Source organism: Loa loa (assembly GCF_000183805.2).
Source record: "Loa loa unplaced genomic scaffold supercont3.20, whole genome shotgun sequence".
NCBI lineage: Eukaryota > Metazoa > Nematoda > Chromadorea > Rhabditida > Onchocercidae > Loa > Loa loa.
The window spans coordinates 114,269-135,007 of NW_018108200.1; the positions used below are offsets into that span (position 1 = coordinate 114,269).

Sequence of the window (20,739 nt, forward strand, 5' to 3'; positions counted from 1 at the left end):
AAATTTTTCGTTTCAGTAGTTTTGATCATGTTTAATATGATTTATCATAAAAAAGCCAGGATTTTGTAAAAAATTTAGGCTTACTTCCTTATCTTTGTCTCCACGTTCCCCTCACTTTGCTTATTACTTTCTTCTGATAATATTCGTTGCGGTTTCCTTGAACTTCCTAAACTTCTGTGATTGTTTATTCCTGCCTATTTTATGCTTAATGAAAGCGATGCTGTGGCACAGATATATCTGAATAGTGGACCCATTCACACTGGTCATCGTAAGTAGTCGCTTCTTTCTAATGATTCACGACATTCCTGTCTTAAATTGCATTGCCGCTTAAATAAAGCACTTCTTTGATTCTTTAAAACGACATAACTAAATTGCTGGAATTGTCACATGACATGTTTTAATTTATAACTACTAGTTAGTTATTCGATAATGCGCACGTTTTTTAACGTACGGAATTATTATAAGTGTTGTTACCACGTTGTTACCATAGTCCGGTATGAAAAGGGTACCAAAGACTCACTTTATATCGCTTTTAATCAAACTCTCTGACTCAGTTGTTGGATATAATGGGCATTATGATATAATTCGAAACCAGGTGAAAAATGCAATAGGAATTATTAATTTGAACTTCGTTCGTCAAAAAAGCATTTCATTTAATTAAGAATGCTAATCCAGCTCACGGAGATGAAAGTTAAGATGGAGAAAAATGCAAAACTTAAACCACTGAAGAATGCAATTAATCTTTACACGTTATGCAAATATATATATATATATATATTGCATCTGTTCTTTCCTCAATTGATGGTGGGTTCATCGGTATTGCACTATCAGGTGATAAGCTGTGGAGCATCCATAGCCTTCAAAATCGATGAGATTTCGGACATATCATTTTTCTCAATATTTTTCAACAATTGCGACCATATTATACAATGATACAATTGCGACCATATTATACATTGATACATGGTCATAAGTGTGACATTTGATAGCAATATCTTACCGGACAGAAAAACTACAAGAGTTTTAATATCAACAGTGAGGGACTTCCTGCTCCAAAAAAGAGCATATTTGATTATATTGATGCGGGGATTTCGCATGAAACTTGAAATTTAATTATGAGGTCTTCAAAGTCCTTAACTAAAATTGGCTGAGGGGAAAACCGAAAAATACCTTTCGGAAGACAGCTGCAAGATCAAGAAAGGGATCCCTTCAGCTAAAAAGATTCTGCTCGGGATAAAAAAACATGACACTTCTCCATATAAATGGCGCCATCATTTTTCACGTATAAACAATATTTTGTCCTATATAAAAAAAAAAGAAAAAAAACCAAAAGTATAACACTAACGATAATCCTTGCAGAAATGAATCACATAAAGTCATCCAGTGAATATCATATGTAATAGCTGATCGTCGGTCTGTTTATGCCTCTTATTTTTTTTCATTACTGAACGTTGTTGCACTTGTCGCTGGAATTCATCCCACATGCCACCTTTCTTTAAAACCTATAATGAAAATACGCGGTACAAGGATACGTACGAATGAGGAAAGAAATAATTACGATTTATTGACTACAGAAGTCAATAATAAACCATGTGACTTAGCTGAATATTTCGAAAATCCTCCTCACCTTCTCCTCCAGTTTTCTCAGCTGCTCTCCTTTCTCCACTTGATCAGAGAAAAATGAAGCTTGTCGCTTTGCCTGAGCTATTTCAACACTCATTCGTTGTTGTTCGATTCGATGCTCGAAATTTAATTGTTCTACCAAATGTATCCACTTAAATCTGGAAAGATCACTTGGCTGCTGCTAGGAAGACAATTCTAGATACCCTGGCATCGTGTGACATGCCCACAGAACTACTGTAATGAAAAGTTTGTATAAGACAACAGCAATTAAACTTTGTCCATTTCAGACAGATCCTTGAAAGTTCCGTGAAAGTGCATATGTATTGGAAAATGGATTTTCTACTGTTGGGGAAAAATAGGTACATTAAAATTTAAATGCCATTTTAAGAAGAGAATGAAACGAGACAAAACTGTGGTTTGAAAGTCTAACTGAAATGCAGTAAAAAATTAAGTGAAAAACTGCATCTTACCCGCTCAAATATTTCATTGTCCAGAGGGATTCTCGTGCAGTACTTCGCCGTTTTCCACCGACCGCTGTGTTATTCAATGACGCTGCTACTCGCTTTGCTAGACTTTTTTTCTTAAATTCAACCCAACCTTCCACAAATCGTTTTCTTCGTTTACCTTTTGCATCACGCCGTTTCTCAGCCTATATTGTTTATGATAAAAATGTCAAAAGCGAAACTCCCTAAACTCCCTAAGGTGTAACAGTAATAATGTTAAAAATGAAGTTAAAATGAAGTCCAATTCTACAAAGGAATTATTACTGGTCATCAATACATGACCTGTTAGATGGTTTGCTTTACTGTTATTACTGAATGCTTTTTCAAAGCAATAAAAAATTTACTTGCAAATATATCCTTCCAATTTCACCAAATTTACTCATTTCATTACGCATTCTTGAGACAGTAAAGTTTGGTGGTAACGTCTGGAAATAAATAATACCACTTTTTCGTTCCTTTACTTCAGGCATCTCATCTTTCGGCAGTATTTTGTGCTTTGAGATCTTAATCTCCTGAAATATGCCTTCATGGATTGAAAAAAATCGTAAACGGGAAATTTCTCCCTGTATGCATGCAATATTAAAATATAGTCCTTTCGGACAGTTTGCTCTTTTGATTCAAATTGGTTTTCTAAAATTTTCTACAATGTGCAACAAAACATTTTCAACTTTCCTGGAACTGCTCGACTAATTGTGGCACTGTGGCTCAAGAAAGAGAGAGTGACAGAAAGGATAAGATCGAAATACTGATTCTTGCAAGGACTTAAAACAATGACTCCCAACATAAGGTTAACAGTGAAAAGCAATTTCTTGACTCTTCTTATTATTCAGGGAGGGAACTATAACAGCGGCAAGTCCAAGAATTGTTCCTTTTTGTTCCATTTACGGAAGGAGCAAGGAGAGAAAAAATGTCTAAATTATTATACTGACTCATCTGGGCATACTAGCTATGTTCAAAAAATGACCATCTTGTAGACAAACAGTAACTAGTCAGAATTACTTCGCTGTTCAAAAAAAAAGGATTTACAGGAGGAACAGCAAAATTAGAAACCGTCAAATTTTGTTTTTGAATATTGAATAAAAATACCTCGCCCACAGTATCGTTCATTTCGACTTGTGTAGTTCCTTTGAACGTCCCAGCAGACTGCTCGTTATTAGCAGCATTATTACACACATGTACTTCTTTTGCATTTCCAGTAACCTTTTTCTTTTTCTTTAGTTTTCGTTTTCTATGCAGAAATACAAATTACTAATTCGCATTCATATTTTGATAACAATTCTTTAATTTAAATAATTTGAAATAGTTTGTAAAGATTAGAAACAACAATCAAAATTTCATTTAGCAAATGCTTATTTTCAAAATGTATTTCCTTCCAGCATCAATATCTACCACAGGAAATTGAAAAACTAAGAGCAATAAACTGGAAATGAAAAAAAAAATGGAAAGTTCGATGTGTGTAAAAGTACCTTAAAATGGAACCATCCTCAACAAACGTTCCAATACTATCCATCCTCTCTCGTTTCTAACAGCAATCTCTTCCACGGCTTATATAAAAAATCTCCGCGAATCTCCGAAAAAAAATCTCAGCAATCCCTTCGATCAAAACGTTATTCAGACCGCTCTACAGCTTCAGTGTCTTTACGAAAACATGTTGTACCACAGTTTTAGTGTGGTATTATTGTGTTTTTGTCGGTATTTCTTTCGCGGAACTTTCAAAGAATTTTTTCAAATTACATTTGAATGAAAGTAAGGAATCTTATGGTTTGAAGAGAAAGTTCTCAGAATGAATTTTGCAGTATAACGATTTATTTCCCATAACCATCTTAACATTTACAACTTTCTTAATAATTCCACATGAAGAAATTGGATCATCATCGGTAGTGGTGGATATAACACAACATCAGTGAACAGAAGAAGAAATGGTGACAACGGTCGCAACAACCATCACTATCACTTCTTTTTTCCCATTTCCAACTCTAATGGAGCATTATAGAAAAAGAAAAAGATTTTAACTGAATTCCATCTCCTTTCCATTTAATTTATCGAAATAACAGACACACAGACATCCCCGAATGTTCATATATTTGTAAATCCTTCGGAAATTATCTCACACAGTGAGTTTTCCCTTAATTCTAAACCTGTCTATGTTTCCTTAATTTCAGGAAGTTTTTTCCGTTCTTGCAAAACGTTTCAGTTGTTTAATTGTCTTTCAATAAGAACAAAATCTTTGTAACGTGGCTTTTCTATTTAGTTTGAAGGAAGAAAGAGTTGAACAAGGAATTAAATCCATCTTTTTTTTTTGATTTCGATTACGTTTTGATTGGACATTTTCCGTAATTAATATCCCTTTTTCCACTCCGGTATACCGGTTTTCACCGCATTTATAATTCCTAAGATTAGTTTAGCTTAAGTATCTTGTCAAGAAGATGAAGCAAGAATGCCGTACTAGGCTTCAATTTCAAAAGTTCTTGATCAAAAGTGATTCCATGAAAAAATTTGCTGTCTTAGAAGAATCTTAACGGTTCGTTGCATATTTCCATCTGGATGAATTTCCTCAATAAGATTTGTAAGAAATCTTAGTTGAAATTGTGAAAGCTTCCAGCAGAATGCCTATAATGAGAAGTGTTGTTCAACCTCGAGAAGTGGTGGTGGACAATGAGAAGTCGGAGAAGGAGAAGAAATTATTTGTGTATGACAAAGATGATGAATTCTATTCCGCACCAGCATTTTGTTATTTGATGCATTATCGAAATGCTGCCATATTCTGCGGAGTTTTTCAGATCTTGTCACTCATTATAGCTGTATTTGTATTCCTCAGTAAGTTATTATATTATTTTATTATAGTGTCCTGAAGTCTAATGGCATTCCTATTCATGAAGTTACAGATTTGAAACTTGAGAAGATGGATATTCGTATATGGTTATCGATGACATTAGTCATATTCCTTGTTTTTGCCACACTCACCACACTTCTCATGGTTATTTGGTTGTTTTTTCTTGTTGATTCATTTGCTTATTGGTAATTAACACTTATCTAATTATTTTTATCTCCAAAAATCGATCAGGATACTTCCACGTGGAACATGAATGGTAAGGATGGGAAATATTGAAACACCATGAGACAATTCTTAAAGATTCAAACAAATCACATCTGAAATAAATGGAGAATAAAGAGACGATTCATTTTTTTATCTGCAAAATTTCAGATCTATGGTATTGTGACGGAAAAGCCGAAATATATATGGCCAGTGATGGCATTTATGCACGTCGAAGTTACTATCCTCATCATTTCAGCAATCGCTTCGATAACAAGCATGTCTATGGGATTACAGGCTACTCATAGGCTCTTCGGTGTTTATATTAGGTAAACTGTTGAATAGAACTCCATTTGGAATACAATCATAAAAATAAGCCTAACTCATGTTACATCCCAAAGGTCTATTAACATTCTCCTCATCAATTAAGCAGGAATGAGTCATCAGATGGTTCCTTCTTTGAAATGATGCTAATACAAATCTTAAAAGGACTGCATAGATTTCTTGTAAATATATCTTTTGAAAGAAATATAGTTCTTGGAGGAGAAATGTTGACCCATCATCAATAGAGAATGTTCTGAAGGGACATTTCTCGAAACCGGTTTTAATTGCTGGAAGTTGTTCTTTTTTTGATTTAGTCAAATAATAACATCTTCGTTCAATTTTATTCATGTTTTCAGCATACACAAATTGGAGAATCATTTTGGTCCAATCTGGCCATTCAATTTAGCCGTATTGTCGTTTTTTGGAGCAACAATCGTTATTTGGTCTTATATAATTGTTAGGGGAGCCTATGATTACCTCTTGGACAAAGAGTATTTCACGAAGAAATCAAGCATAGAAATGGTGAAAACGATTGTTGTTAACGGAGTATAAGAAATTCTGCATAAATTATGAAACAGTTTCTTCCTTGTTAGTGTTAAGATATTCATATTTGAAATCTAAAATTCAAACCTGAAATATAAGCTCGAATTGTGATGGTTGTTAAATTATATATAATGAGGTTGGATGAAATTAAACTTGTATCATCTTTTTGTTTTCATTTCCTATATGACATAAAAGTACATTTGCAACAAATAGCCAATAAATGAAACAATTCAAATTATTTAAGTACCAACACTTACAAGGAAAATTACCGTAATGAGCACAGAAATCGGCATTACAAAAAAAACGAGAGCATGATATAGTAATAAAAGTGTCTTTGAAATGAGAATCCTAGCAAATTTAATTTGTTTTTTAATTCGAATACAAAAGAATTCAGACGGAAAAGTAAGAATTCTGACGGGATAATCCGAGAAATTTCTTCGACTATCTGAGGCGAAATGGAATTCAAACTGTTTAAACAATGAAATTGGCGACCAGACTTCTCAAAACACGTGACACGTGAGCGTATAAAACACCTGATCTCGAAAGGTACACTACCATACAAATATTTCATACAGACCAAAGCTCATATCAAATTTGTTATTTGAATTACTACATGACTTTGTAGAGTGCAAATCAAACTGTCATAAAGATTACTGACAGTAAAGAGAAATATATTACAATTTGTCAACAGTAATCAGTTGATTTTATTATAATAATTTAATACATAAAGCCAATATTCTCTATCTGAAAAGATTTAAAACAACAAATAATATAAAATGGTATTAAATCACCGAAAAATAAGGAAGACGTCAATTTATGATTCATAAGAATATTAAAATGCCTCGTAAATATTGAATGTGTTAAATACTTCACATACTTATATCTTCAGAGTTTTGTATTAAACTGTTATAAAGATAATATAAAATGGTATTTTTTTCCTTAAATTTAAGTGAATATCAGAAAGCAATGTCTCTTGGAAAAAAGTAATTCAGAGGATAACAGTATTAATTGATTTTTCTAGGGGAGGTAGCTGAAAAATGTCGTGATTAAACATATAAACAAATAGCATGGATTATGTCTGTATGACTTTCAGTGGTACTTCGGAATCACTATGTACCCGACGTATACTCCGAACAAGCTCAGAAGCACATTCCGAAGTGGTACCGTAACCGTTATCAGATTGACGATCTTCTTCCAGCACTGTTCCATTAAAATTTTCGCGATTTGCGAAAGAAACGCCTAATGAATTAGCTGATATTTTTGCTGCATCATCATTTTTAATACCAAGTGGCGTATCTATGATGCTGCTATTCCGCGCTAACTCCAAAGGCAATTCATCAGGTTGTCGGAAAACTTTCATTTCGTCCGGCATCTCGCTGGGATTACCGGATACTGTTGCATTTGTTGCTCCTGCTATTCCCGTGCTGCTGGCTACTGGATTTACCAGATAAGCACCTCGGATAGCAAACAGTTCTGAAGTGCTAGACAAGGCCTCACCTGCTCCAGCCATTGTTGATGCGGTATTAGATGACGACGGAGTGCAGAAATGCGGGATGCGAAAGGAGGATTCACGGATTGATGGCGGAAAATTGGAGTGATGTTGGAGCTGCTGAAAAAAGTCAAACTAAATTTTAAACCTTTGACTTACACAATAAATTCCAAATCTGTTTACTTCGAGCTAAAATTTTACCTGTTCCAGCGCTTTAATTCGTAACAAATTATTGGAGCATTCCAGTTCTTTACTTCTTAGATCATCCATAAGTTTCTTCTCCACTAAATCACGCAATTCACGATCACGTATCCTATCTTGCCGTTCACGTTTGTATAAATCTTTATAATAATTCTTTCGTTCATTTGTAGCCCTTAATTCTGCTCGAAGTTCCTTTAATTTATGAGAATTAATGAGAAATAAGTCTTGCCACGATGGATGATTCTGTTCATAGTTAAGGAGTATTTTATTTATTCCATAATTAGGTAAAAGAAGTTCGAACAAATTGAAGTTGCCAACCTTAATAATCCTTTCCGAATTCCATGTCTCCGCATCTGAATCATCTAAGTCTCTACTATAGAGAGGTGGGGTGTTCAATGAAGGATCACAGCTGCCATATTCTGAATTCAAATGATTACGGCGCATAATGTTCATGTACTCACGGCGTGAAGGCTGAAAGAGGACAAAATAAACAAAGAAATAAGTGAATAATAAAAAAAATGAAATAAATGAATGATGATTAAATGTCAGGATGAATTTCCACAGAGTCTGGTTCACCTATTAATTTCTAGAAAAACGCTAACAACTTTCACAAATATGTGATACATATACATAAACTATCAAATGATTTCTAAATTTTCAAACACTTTGAAACTTTGTAAGGTTTCTGGAACTTCTGCATTATTTCCAGGTAGATATAATGAAAGATATAATCTTGAGATAATCTCTGTTAAATAAAAAATCCCAGTGATCTTGAAGTCAGGAAAATCACATTAGCAAAATCCATAAAAAGTACCTTATATTTCGAATGTGCCGTACTAGCAAACGACCTATTCATGGTGGAAAATCGATCGAAGTCATCACGGAGACCATCGTAGCATGATTGTGTACCGCGTGGATATTTCCTCTGAATGGCAACATGATATGGTGATGTAGATATAGGAAGACCATCATCAACTCCGCCACTTGTATTTCCTCGATAATGATGATAAGATGAATGGAAGGATCGTTTTTCACGCGCATTTCTTAGCGACTTATGGGAGAACGAGTTGCGCTGCTGTAATAAGATCATATTTATGAGGAGAAGAAAAAATATGTGACAATGATAAGTGAAATAGAAATCAAAACGAATTCACTGAAAGACTGATAACCTAAGAGAAAAACACACGAAACATGTCGATCCGTAGTACTATCATGACCATCACATAAATGATGATACATGATCGGATTTTGAACTTTGGATCTATTTGCTTTGAACTCTATGTTTATGCCGACTCAATCCACAGTTGTTTCTTAGTCTTATCTCAATCTTTTCATTGTTTCCAAATATTAGAGGAAGAAATTTAAATTTGAATTTGAAAATACCAACAAATTCATTGGCAGAATGTTGTTGTTGTTGTTGTTGTTGTTGTTGTTGTTGATGATGATGATGCTCTTCTTGATCTTCGTTCTCTTTATTTGACCGTCGTGGGCGAAAAAGGTTTTTAAACATTGCTTCTTTTTTTTTTCGCGTTTTTGCTTTTCTTTTTTTCTTTCAATCTTTTATTTATTCTGAAAACAAGATGAAATGATCTCATGTTAGAGCTACAGAGCGAAACAATTGCCGCATATAAGCTCAGAATCAGAAACCGGCTCTTTTTAAATTAGAAATTTCAAATTTAACGCTAAAAAATTTTCAAAGAGAAAAGCCGCACCTCATTCATAGCGCATTAATTGAAAAGACCATTCCCGCTTTGAAGAATACCCATTTGAAGCATGTTAAAAATGAAAACATGAGAAGAAACCCATAAAAGCAATGAAATATGAAGTACCGCAGTTAGTCTTCCTTTCTCAATTTCAATTTTCTAAACCGAATCCACAGCGTAATTAGTATGTCCCCTGTGCCTCTAAAATTCCATTGGGTAACATCGAAATCTGTTACAATCTAAATCCCTCATATTCTGTAAGTATGAATCCTTACCAAATCAGAATACCAAATACTAAATCGTGACATGTTAACATTTCACACAACTCTTTTACTCCCTTTTGAAAATTTCAAAACCTCCAACACCTGCTAACAAAAGAGATGAAGAGTAGAAGAGGGCGCAATAATACATTGCATTAAACCGTTTGGAAGAGATGAATGATTGAGTAATAGTGGAGTTAATTTTCCACATAACTATTATAGAATTTGAAATGAAACAATAACTGTTAAAATTTCAACTTGAAAATATAATAGCAAAAGTGTTGAATCGATAAGAGAACACTGTATAATAGCATCAAAAATTAGGAATGAAGATGAAGGAAAGGGAGGAAATGGGTAAGAGTTGTTGTGATCAAATAGAAAGAGGTCAGAGCATTCCGCATACCAAATGACATCCTGCCAAAAACAGGAATATCAAAAATGGACAAAATTATGAACAGTGTCATGTCTTCTTCCTCTTAAGCAAATTCATTAGAACGGCATGGTAGATTAAAAAGAGTAATATAACCGTAAATTTAGTAATATAGTTCCTATCGTCCTACCAATTGCCTAGTTTGACTGCATTTACAGATGGAGTGAAAAGAGGTGAGGTACAGAGGAAGATGGGGATACAAAAGAAAGGGAAGTGGATGTCAAGGTTATGCAAAAGCCTACAATGTCTTTAGATCTTGCCGCAAAAATATCGTCATTGAAGTATTAATGAAACGGCGGAAACTAAATGAAGGATAGATCAATCCGCATATGTTTGATATGAAAAGTGAAACAGAAATTAATACCATATTTGAGGACTTTTTTCAAATTCATTAATAGTGCTGAAAAATTTTCCACAATTATTTTCTTCCAATATATTAGAAAAAGTTTTTAAATTTTTAAAACAAAAATTTTTTCAAACAAACGGCTGAAGCAACATGAATATCTGTAAGCTGTAATTCAACAAGACTGTTTCATGTTCAGGCCTGATATAATAAGCAAAGTTATATCTAGAGATTCAAGAATAAACCTGGGAATTTAGATTTTCAAGAATATTATCAGGAGTCAAAACAATCCCTGCTACTTCATTATTTGAAAGCTAACTGTACGTAAAAACGTGAAGATGTTTTTCCGAGTACGAATATTTCGGAAAATGCATAGACGGTTTACTAATGACTTCAATGAAAGGTATAAGAAAAGTTTGACATGCATTACCATAGAAGTGTCGATTATGCATAAAGACTTTTAGTCAGTGAAATAGAACAGAAGAGAGGAAGTCGAAATGTCTGGAAATAAGGAACCAAAGGTGAAATATAAATTGCTTTAAAGAATAATTTAAAATCAGGCTGCATCCTTCATTTGCTGCGTATGTCAAAAATCGATTTGTTCGAAAGGAGTGGAAGAGTGAACAAGTAATCATATTATAGACGAAGAAAGTTGATCAAAATACTGAGAACTGATTGTCGGTCCATTTTATCATCCATCAATGGAAGTTCAAATGTCCATTTAGCCATTCCGGATATCATCCAGACTTCAACAAAGAAAGCCTAAATTGTCTCCATGACCGTAATTTCTTTCCAAAAAAAAAAATGTTTTATTAGATATGGGAAAAATCAGAGAAGAAAGGAAATTGAACGAAATAAATACAAATACGCCTTCCCTCCTAACCTCACCAGATGAAAACATCAAAGGAAGGTGCCGCCTATTAGACGCCAAATGAATGGGACACGAGTTTTCGGTGAAGAAAGAAGGTTATTTCTCCTGCTGAAGATGATGACATTTAACAAATAAATCGTTTCTACTACTCAAAAATTAATTCATCGACTATGAAAGATGATGAATTTATGCCGGAATTAAATGAAATTTCCTTCCGGAATGTTTCTTTCTTCCATTTCTAAAACAAAACTTTCGCGATACCATCAAGGATTTCTCCCTGGGTAGACTAAGCCATACAGTCCAGTTGCATAAGCAAATTGAGACAGCATGCAAAACAAAAAACAGAATTTCAGGACGAATTTCAGCATACTGTCTGCTATTAATTAAGATTCCTTCAACTTGTTTCGACACCAAATTTGATACTTCCAGTTGGAATAACGTTAGAACCAGTCAATGACTGAAGAGAACAGTAAGGACAAAGGTCAACCTCTGCCAACTGCTTCATCCCATTAATCAAAGTATATTGAAATAGATGACTGATAATGGAGCGAAAGGGATGGAGCATTAAGCGCAATGGAGAAATCTGTAAATATGATTGCACCCATCTCAACTGCAATGTGAAAGACGAAATGAAGCCCTGAGTTAAAAAGGGAAATGTAAGTGAGGTATGTATTTCCCGGTAGATATCTATTGATGAAGTTAGCTAGACTTTTGAATCACAAGTACAGCACTCAGAAATGTTCTCAGGAATGCAACAATGTGGCGTGCACTGCGATCTTTCCGATCTTGACATAAAATTACGCCGATTCACCCATTCATAGAGTAAATATGCATAAATAGCTTAATACATATCACACATGCAGGTTATGCATATATACAAAGACATGCATGCATGCAAGCTATATGTATTGAGAAATAATGATGCATCTCAAAGAGTGTAAGACAACTCTCTCGCTACCAGAAAAGGTGAAGAAGTAAATAGGAACGGAAAGCCAACGCTGTGCTGTATCACTCGGCTCATAGAGAGAGGGGGGAAAGGAGAGAGAGAGAGAGAGAGAGAGGGAGGAATGAAGATAAAGGAAGAGATAAGGAAGGTTGACCGGTCCTCCATCGGGGTCACGGTTCTTAGAGTGACAATTGGAGAAGAGTAGTTGCCCCTTTTAGTAATCATTTTCTACTCTTTTGCAGTTTCCTATCATTCGTTGTTATTTATTGTTTACTCAACCACTTGTTTATTTATTTGCTTGTTTACGTACTTGTTTCAATATATGCATGCACTGTTTGCACTTTATAAATGCATGTCTCTCTGTTTGTCATCAACTTTTGTTAATAGCGGCTCAGTTTTCTTCATGTAAATCACTTCTTCCTTCTTACTTCTTTCTTGTTTCATCATTTTTATCCTTCTTTGCAACGTTCACTTTTAACGCAGTTGCAGGTTCATATGCAGGAAGTCCGATCAGTCTTGTTTGACCATTCTCTCTGAACATCCATCTATGGCTTACATATTACGTACTGTTACATATACATGTCAACTTTACAACAGATATTTGAGACGATGCGACAAACAGTTTTACTGAAAATTCAAACTCGAATGTATCTTACAAACCATTCAATGTTTAAGGACATAAAAGTTGACATAAAATCTCATTAAGGCATATTGAAAATTGCCTGACGGTAAAATACCTGAGAACCAGGTTGAAGCGTAATGATCCCACGGATAACACATTACTGTTGGATAGATAAACATTCTTGGACAGGACACAAGATAAAATGATGCTATGAGGTAGAGCATATTCGGAATAATTTAATTAGATTTGCATATTCTGGTAATCTAAATGAGTTGTACCGACAATAAATAACTGAAGTGAAGAATTCTGAATGTCAATTCTGAATGTCTATTAAAGATAGTGAAGCTATGGATGAAATTTGTTGAGGGAAACTTGATAAAATTCCTAATCGATACACAAATAATTATGTAAACGAGAAAGCTAACAGAAAGCGTTCTAAGGTATGAAATAGATTTCACCAATATGAATGGTGAAATGCTACCATTCAAATGGCAGCTGTCATTTGATGATTACATTGTCTATTTCTTTTGATAAAAAAAAAAGTCATTTGACTAAGTAAACCACTGAAATGATATCAACATTGGATTCATGAGAGAGCTTTCTCAAAGAAAGGATAGGTTGAACTCATTTCTGACAATACAAAATCCTTTCAGATGATAAAATTTAAAAATAAAATTATAAATTTGAAAATACTAACTATCCTTCTCCTTGTCCCCTTCTTCAAATATTTTTTCGATAAAATTTGCTTAGATAATTCGTTTCATTTAGTAATGAGCCATTACTTTTATTGCTAAAAATGCTCCCAAAATACTTTTTCCTTTTGTGTTATTTCCAGTAATTTCAAAAAAAAAAAAGAAGCAATGATGAAAATTAATGATTCATGATAAGATGGAAATGAGTGAATTGCTTTTTCCATATGAGAATCTGTTCTCCCACTACTACTACTACTACTACTACTCACTCATTATTGCGAGACAAATTCTTATTGGAATTCCATTAGTTAAATTGTTGAATGCGTCTCTTTCTATCTATAAGAAGGACAAAAAAAAAAAACTTTACAGGATGTTGTATTCTTCTTCCTATCTATTTTAAAAATTTTCTTTCTATTTGTCTGCTCATCATCATCATCATCATCATCATCATCATCATCATCCATCATCATCATCATCATCATCATCATCATCATCATTTATCAGTATTGTTATATCAGTTTGTGAAGAAAGAGAAGGGTAGTAATTTTCAAAATTTATGAAAATTGTTGCTCTTGTGAAGATGAATATAATCAACTGTAAAGCACTGAAATGCAGCAATAAAGCTATAAGACAGGAAAAGAAATCTGAACAGTGAATTTATACGTATGGATGATTTTATTGATAAGAGAAAAGTTATCTGTGAAAGATCTCAAATATAAAATAAAATTTTTACTTTTCTGAAAATTCATCAATCAGACAAAAAATGATGGATTTCGATGATAGCAAAGAAAAAAAAGATTCTGAATCTTCGAAATTCCAAAAAATTCTCCTGTTCCACTTATTGTGAACAATGAACTCGTCATAGAACTGCTTGTTGTAAATTGACAGAATCTTAAAAGTTAGAAAGAAGAAAGTGAAAGGAATGAAAAGGACAAAATAGATGAAACTGTGATAGAAGACAGAAATAAAGTCCAAGTTCGAATCCACAGGATGATTTTGTCAAACATGAAAGAACCCTTAATGATAAATGAAGATTTCTACACTTCTTAATTGTTGAGAATTGCTATATCACTTCAAAACCAACCTGTTTGATGACGCATTTTCAGGCGAAGTAATAGTTGTATTAGGTAAAATAATTTCTTCATGTTTATTTTGCCTCTTTTTGTTTTTCATCCTTTAAAAACAATCAAACAATCTCCTGCCTTAATTATGAGATGGATTAAGATCAAAGTATCACAGTGGAAGTGTAATATGCTTACACTTGCATTATTTATTTGAATCAAATGACAAAGGACGATATGTCGCAAAAATGAAAAGCGAAGCGAATATCGCAGTCACTGAGATGGAATGAGGGAGAGGTATTTAAACGAACAGATTTGCTTCCGTCTCTTTCACTTTCATCAAAGGTCAAATAAAAGCCGAACACTGTCACTGTTTCTGATTTTTTTTTTTTGCCTCTCTTTTCGGCTTTTCTTTATAAAACATTGCGGCTTATTTTAGATCTTTGAGTAGCATTAAAAGTATTTATTCGAGCATTGTAAGCAGGTGGATGTAGGGAAAAAGACATTGAAAAGGATGTGAAATCTGTATTTGTATATCTCTTTAATTTGTCTTTACCAAAGTAACATTGATAACATGCATAATTAATTACTTTTACAAGAATAGTATAATTAGTTGCCAATCCTTATGCAAAATTTGTTTTAATTTTTAGAAATATAATGTCCAAGTAGCACTAGTTATGCAATACTATAGCTAGCTAGGTGTTGGTTAATAATGATGACCATCCAGTTCAAATTGCTGATAAACTGACCAGTTGCGAACAAACTTGATCGTGTTGATCGTTTGATTAGTGATACTCTTTGGCTGGTCCACATGTATTGCACTATCCAACGCTCATTTCGATATGATGAAAGAAAAATAAATGATTTATCAATTATACGAGGATTGCTTGTCGAATAAATGGATGCTCTGTCAAATAGGTTATTCATTTGGCAAATTCGATATACGAGATAAATGTCCGAGAAAAGGTAACATATAGTCCCTAACCTTTAATAAATAATTAATTGTAAATTAAATTTCACATTTCACATATGGGCTAATAATTAATTGTCACACTGTTGCAGTCATCGTACATTTGAATGTTGATTTCTTGAATTTCCCTCTTCAATATGCGCTAAAAATAGTTTATTTTTTATTTTACAGTGAACGACAATGTCTTTGGAATAATATTTATTTCAGTAAGTTACCAAAAACTTTCAGTTCTATTTGTATGATTTTAGCTTCTTGATTATATTGAAGATGGGAATTTGTTCATTGAGTGGATCACTTTGAATCCAAGATCACAGCAGGAAAAGTTTTGAATTTCGATTTGAGAAATCTAACAAAAACCAGTTTTCTGCTCTACCTTTAAACTTCGAAATAGAAAAAAAAGGACTTCAAAATACAACTTCAAAATGCCTTTAAACTTCAAAATCTTTCAATCCTGCTGACAAAGCCTTAAGCTTATTCAAATTATCAAACCTTAGATTGAATTTACTACTGCTAAAGCCTGAATTTGGGATTTTCGTTGTCTCTTTGAATGAAATCCGTGAAATCAAGCAAAACTTACAGAATGAATTTCAAATCATCAGTTCTTGGTTTCTGTACCTGACATAAATCTTCGAATTCCCCGAATTTAAATGACTTATGAACGATGGGTTAGCATGATTTGACATTTTTTTTTTCGACTGCTGTGCTTTAATTCACAACTCTCTGTAGTCAATAAATTGGAATGCGGTGACATATGACATATGTCTACAATTATTCGATACTGTATTTGTCATAAAGTTATTTCAGAAATAATAAAAGGGTTCGACATTCGTTCCAATTACACTTTAAGTAGCAACCATGTGACCAAAAATTCTCCATAAATCTCGAAAAATGTCATAAATCTTAAATATTTTTCAATTTCAGCAATTTACTCACAGAGAGTGAATCGAAAGAACTCATGCAATCACATATCATGTCAACGATCGGATATTTTTTACTAGCCATCTTTTAAGTTTTCTTTTTTTTCGTTTGCTTATTTCATAGATGACACAAAACGTCTTTCATAACTAATTGGAAAAATTGGACATCTGAATTAATTATCCTATTTAGCTTTTAAGTTCAATTAATCTCGTGTCATAAATGTCCTCTTTAAAATTTACTTCAGACCAGAAGTCAGAAAAATGAGATTCATAAGCTATATTCATTGCCAGCAGTAAGCTAAAATTGAGTATAAAGGTTACTCCCAAATATTTGACCTCAAAAAAATCGAACTGATAGTAGTAAATGAAGCATGATTTATTTGATATTTCAGAAAAATTTTCATATATAAAATTGCATTTATTACCGTTTTCATTGAGGATTCTGGAAAAGAACACATTGTGCGAAATTGCGATAACTTGAAAAAATGAATATAAATTTAAATATGATTGTTTGATGTAATGGAGAATGAATCTTTCCAGAATTAACTTAACTTTTAGTAATCTACAAAATATAAACATGCATATTCAAGAACCATCAGTTTATGATCATATAGCGCGACATTATAACAAATGCATGGTTGAAACAGACCATGCAACCGTATTGATTTGATAATTGTGAGTTTAAGTGGATTTAAGCAATTTGAATTTAAGTAATTTGATTCATGAAGAAAAGAAAAGTTACTACGTCATTGTAAGGTTCAACATCTTCTAAAAAATTTGCTTAAATGATTTGATGAAGTACGATGATAAATTAAATTTCTGAAAGAATTGAGAAAAAAGCATATCAGAGATACCGTACGATAAAAAGAAATTATTTGCATATTAAGTCTTTTCATAGAAGTATTTCAAAGAGAATCTCTCATGCAATCTGCTGGCTAACTTCTGCATTTCTTTTTATTTCCATTATATTTTTCTCGAATTTGTTTTTGATGAATAATTAATTCAAAATGATTCATTCCTTTGGAACTAACTACAAATGGTTGAATAAGCACCAAAGCTTAGTCCCTTAGATATTTTCTTCTAAAAATAGAAGCGACGAAGACTTTTATTAATTTTTTTTCTTTTCTATACTTATTACTGCATCTTTTTGTGCTTAATTAACTTACCCACACACAAGCATTTTTCTTGTCTTCAAACTGAAAGAAATTATTGTAAAGTTATGATTCATACATTATTACCTATTGGATGTTAATTAGGATAGAAATAAGCTGGCACATTAAATAAGTTTAGTTTTATCATTAACTCTCAAGCCTCTTACAGCTTATTCAACATTAACAAATATTTCCAAATAAACATTATGGAGGAACTGATTTTAGAGAAATTACATTTCATTTATGATAATTAATATCCCCACAGAATGAAATAGCCATTATTATCATATTATTCTTACTAAATCTTGATAAGTTCAGATCTATCATAATACAACTTGGAATCTGTGTCACATTTTTTATCTTTAAGACATTTTATCTGTGTCACATCCTTAAGATTTTTTAAGAATAAATAGAGGGTGGAAGAGGTTAATTAGAAGAAAGGACGAAATTTTGAAAGGAAATGACTGGTTCAAATTCAACCAACATCTCATCAGTACGCTTTCTAATAGAACATGTGATGTCTGGCAAGTGCCTTATATGAAATAATTTCAAAGGATTTTTAAAGGCAAAAATTTACTAGCTGTTAAGGTAAATTCCATGGGTCAATTATCAGCTCGTTTAGTAAGCAGGAAAACAGTACGTATCTATTTTAATTAGAAAACGGGAAAGAAATAGGGTGATTTGATTACAGTCACCACATAGTTGTGGTACTGTCATCTTTCTGCTTACTGTTAAGCTAAACAACTGGGTCATATAATTTCAATATTTTAATCAATTTTCAGATAACTGTTATTCTCTAAAGATATCAAGATCGATATTTGGCAACTTAAAATGTTTACTTTTTTTTAGTTTGGAAAATTTGTTTTGATTATCAGATGCTTAAAGAGTTATTCGATAACTAAAATGATATTTAAAAGTACGAAATAAAATTGCTCATCAAATATTTATCAGCTTAAAAATATACGTTTTTAACAGAAATTTCTGAGAAAATGAACATCTTATTAAGTGTGTATGGATAATGGATAAAAGAGAGTTTTCATTTCAAATTTAAAAATTCCAAGAGGGAAATTATTTTTTCAACTGAAATTTGTTTAATCGCCTTTTCATCCAAATATGATTCCATTATTTTGCTATAAATTATTGAAATTATTTTGAATGTTTGATTGATGGATGCAAATTAGTAGGATATTTGGATGGAGAAAGTCCATTGCATCATTAAATTGGCCCTCTGCTACAATATGTTAAATTTACTTCTCATCAAAGAGATGAGCAATTGTTAAGCATAAAAATGCTCCTTTGATGGACCAGTAAGTACCCAAAAAGATTATTATCAGCATTTTCCGCTTCGCTCCTAATACTTCAATAAGTTGCTAAAATTCAAAATAAACCTATAAAGTTTAAATGTCAACTCTCTATTCTCACCCTTTCACTAATCTTGTCTGATATATGAAAAATGAATGCATTTGTCATTTTTGCCCTATTTCAAACAAAATTTCAAAAATTGCATTAAACGATATGCAGAATGTATGCATATAATTACCGTTATTTCATTTTTTTTCTTCATTATAAGTTTTATTTATGTTTACATTTGTCCTGTAATAATAAGTACACCGTGACAGGAAGTGTTTGTTTCACTAGGAGACTCAACTTGGTGACAGGTCATCATACTTCGTGAAAACGTGTCATACTTTAAAATTGCTCAGTTCAACTAAAATGATAGAATTGCGAAGATATGATGAATAATTCGTTGTAATACATTGTGAATATATTAGAATGATTTGTTAGCGATGTATTTATGAGCATCTCAACATTTATGAGCATTTTCATATGTTCTGGCTTCATCTTTCTTTGCTCTTTTTATTTTATCACCATTTTTCAGCTTCATTTGGCATCCACAAAAATTATTTATTCTAAATTCGATGGATATTAAAACCAGTACAACTGTCTAATTAATGATAAATCTATTTAGCACTAGTTATGAATTTTGAAATTCAAATCCCACAAATCAATTCAATAGAAAATACTCGACAGCCGTTAGTTTTGTACTTTAAATTTGAAAAATTTTGCTGGTTTTAATTTGGATGATTAAATTAGTTTCATTAATTTCTATAAATGAACTCGCAGAGAAAAAAAAATTTTCGTTGCGGAAAAACAGGAATAATTTCGAAATTGAAAGATAATCACTCGAAAAAATTTACAGATTCAAATTGTTTTTAACATATATTTTATCACTTTGAGCTAAAAATTTGAACAAATAATTCCCTCATTTTGATTTTGTAGCATATTAACTTTATTGGAAAGAATGAAAACTTATAGATTTGAGAAAATCAAATCACTCAATTTTGAAGATTAATTGAGTAAAATTATTAGTACTAATTAATTATGGGATTCACAATTGTTTTGTAAATAAACTCACTAATCATTGTAGTAATGATTTTATTAACTTGAAATACATTTGCAAATTACTGAATACTAAAATAATGAATTAATTCTTGTGATTGTTTTGATGACCGATACTGTAAGTGTGGGTCGCATAGTCATGTCATTTCTGAAATAAAGGAATGGATAACCGAATTCATGTTATCAGAAGATATTCCGCACTGGGGAATAGAGAAATTATTTCAGAAGGCTGTCTTAGAAAATGGACAAGCAAAAAATGCTGACTATGTCCTATAGCACTCTCCTTCTCTCTCTCTCTTCTCTTCTCTCTCTTCTCTCTCTCTCTCTCTATATATATATATATATGTATATAATAATATTTATATCTATATTCATATTTATATCAATATTTATGTTTATATTTATACTTATATTTATATTTATATTTATATTTGTATTTATGTTTATATTTATATTTATATTTATATTTATATTTATATTTATATTTATATTTATATTTATATTTATATTTATATTTATGTTTATATTTATGTTTATATTTATATTTATATCTATTTTTACATTTACATTTGTTTACTTGTTTGTTTACTTATTTATTTGTTTAATTTTACTTATTTATTTGTTTAATTTGTTGAATTAGTCAATTAATTTCGTTT

The 20,739-nt window shown here is 32.1% G+C and overlaps 5 protein-coding genes across 5 annotated transcripts; 2 read left to right on the plus strand and 3 right to left on the minus strand.

Moving 5' to 3' along the window:
• Window positions 1–1,376: 1,376 nt before the first annotated feature.
• LOAG_01569 (hypothetical protein) lies at window positions 1,377–3,636 on the minus strand (the record flags this gene model as incomplete). The annotated part of the gene is made up of 6 exons (XM_003137108.1): window positions 1,377–1,502; window positions 1,628–1,781; window positions 2,094–2,272; window positions 2,471–2,638; window positions 3,213–3,354; window positions 3,593–3,636. The coding sequence occupies 6 exons, from the start codon at window positions 3,634–3,636 to the stop codon at window positions 1,377–1,379; spliced, it is 813 nt and encodes a 270-aa protein (XP_003137156.1).
• Window positions 3,637–4,715: 1,079 nt separating this feature from the next.
• On the plus strand, window positions 4,716–6,036 carry LOAG_01570 (hypothetical protein; the record flags this gene model as incomplete). Its single annotated transcript, XM_003137109.2, has 4 exons — window positions 4,716–4,943; window positions 5,012–5,103; window positions 5,332–5,489; window positions 5,841–6,036. The coding sequence occupies exons 1-4, from the start codon at window positions 4,733–4,735 to the stop codon at window positions 6,034–6,036; spliced, it is 657 nt and encodes a 218-aa protein (XP_003137157.1). The 5' UTR covers window positions 4,716–4,732.
• Window positions 6,037–7,099: 1,063 nt separating this feature from the next.
• LOAG_01571 (hypothetical protein) lies at window positions 7,100–9,227 on the minus strand (the record flags this gene model as incomplete). Its single annotated transcript, XM_003137110.1, has 5 exons — window positions 7,100–7,636; window positions 7,718–7,909; window positions 8,036–8,188; window positions 8,532–8,792; window positions 9,105–9,227. 5 exons carry the CDS (start codon window positions 9,225–9,227, stop codon window positions 7,100–7,102), a joined length of 1,266 nt encoding a protein of 421 aa, XP_003137158.1.
• Window positions 9,228–15,564: 6,337 nt separating this feature from the next.
• LOAG_01572 (hypothetical protein) lies at window positions 15,565–19,247 on the minus strand (the record flags this gene model as incomplete). The annotated part of the gene is made up of 6 exons (XM_003137111.1): window positions 15,565–15,630; window positions 16,958–17,008; window positions 17,699–17,728; window positions 18,149–18,215; window positions 18,935–19,053; window positions 19,224–19,247. 6 exons carry the CDS (start codon window positions 19,245–19,247, stop codon window positions 15,565–15,567), a joined length of 357 nt encoding a protein of 118 aa, XP_003137159.1.
• Window positions 19,248–20,339: 1,092 nt separating this feature from the next.
• LOAG_01573 (hypothetical protein) lies at window positions 20,340–20,723 on the plus strand (the record flags this gene model as incomplete). Its single annotated transcript, XM_003137112.2, has 1 exon — window positions 20,340–20,723. The coding sequence occupies one exon, from the start codon at window positions 20,340–20,342 to the stop codon at window positions 20,721–20,723; it is 384 nt and encodes a 127-aa protein (XP_003137160.1).
• Between the last annotated feature and the right edge of the window lie 16 nt (window positions 20,724–20,739).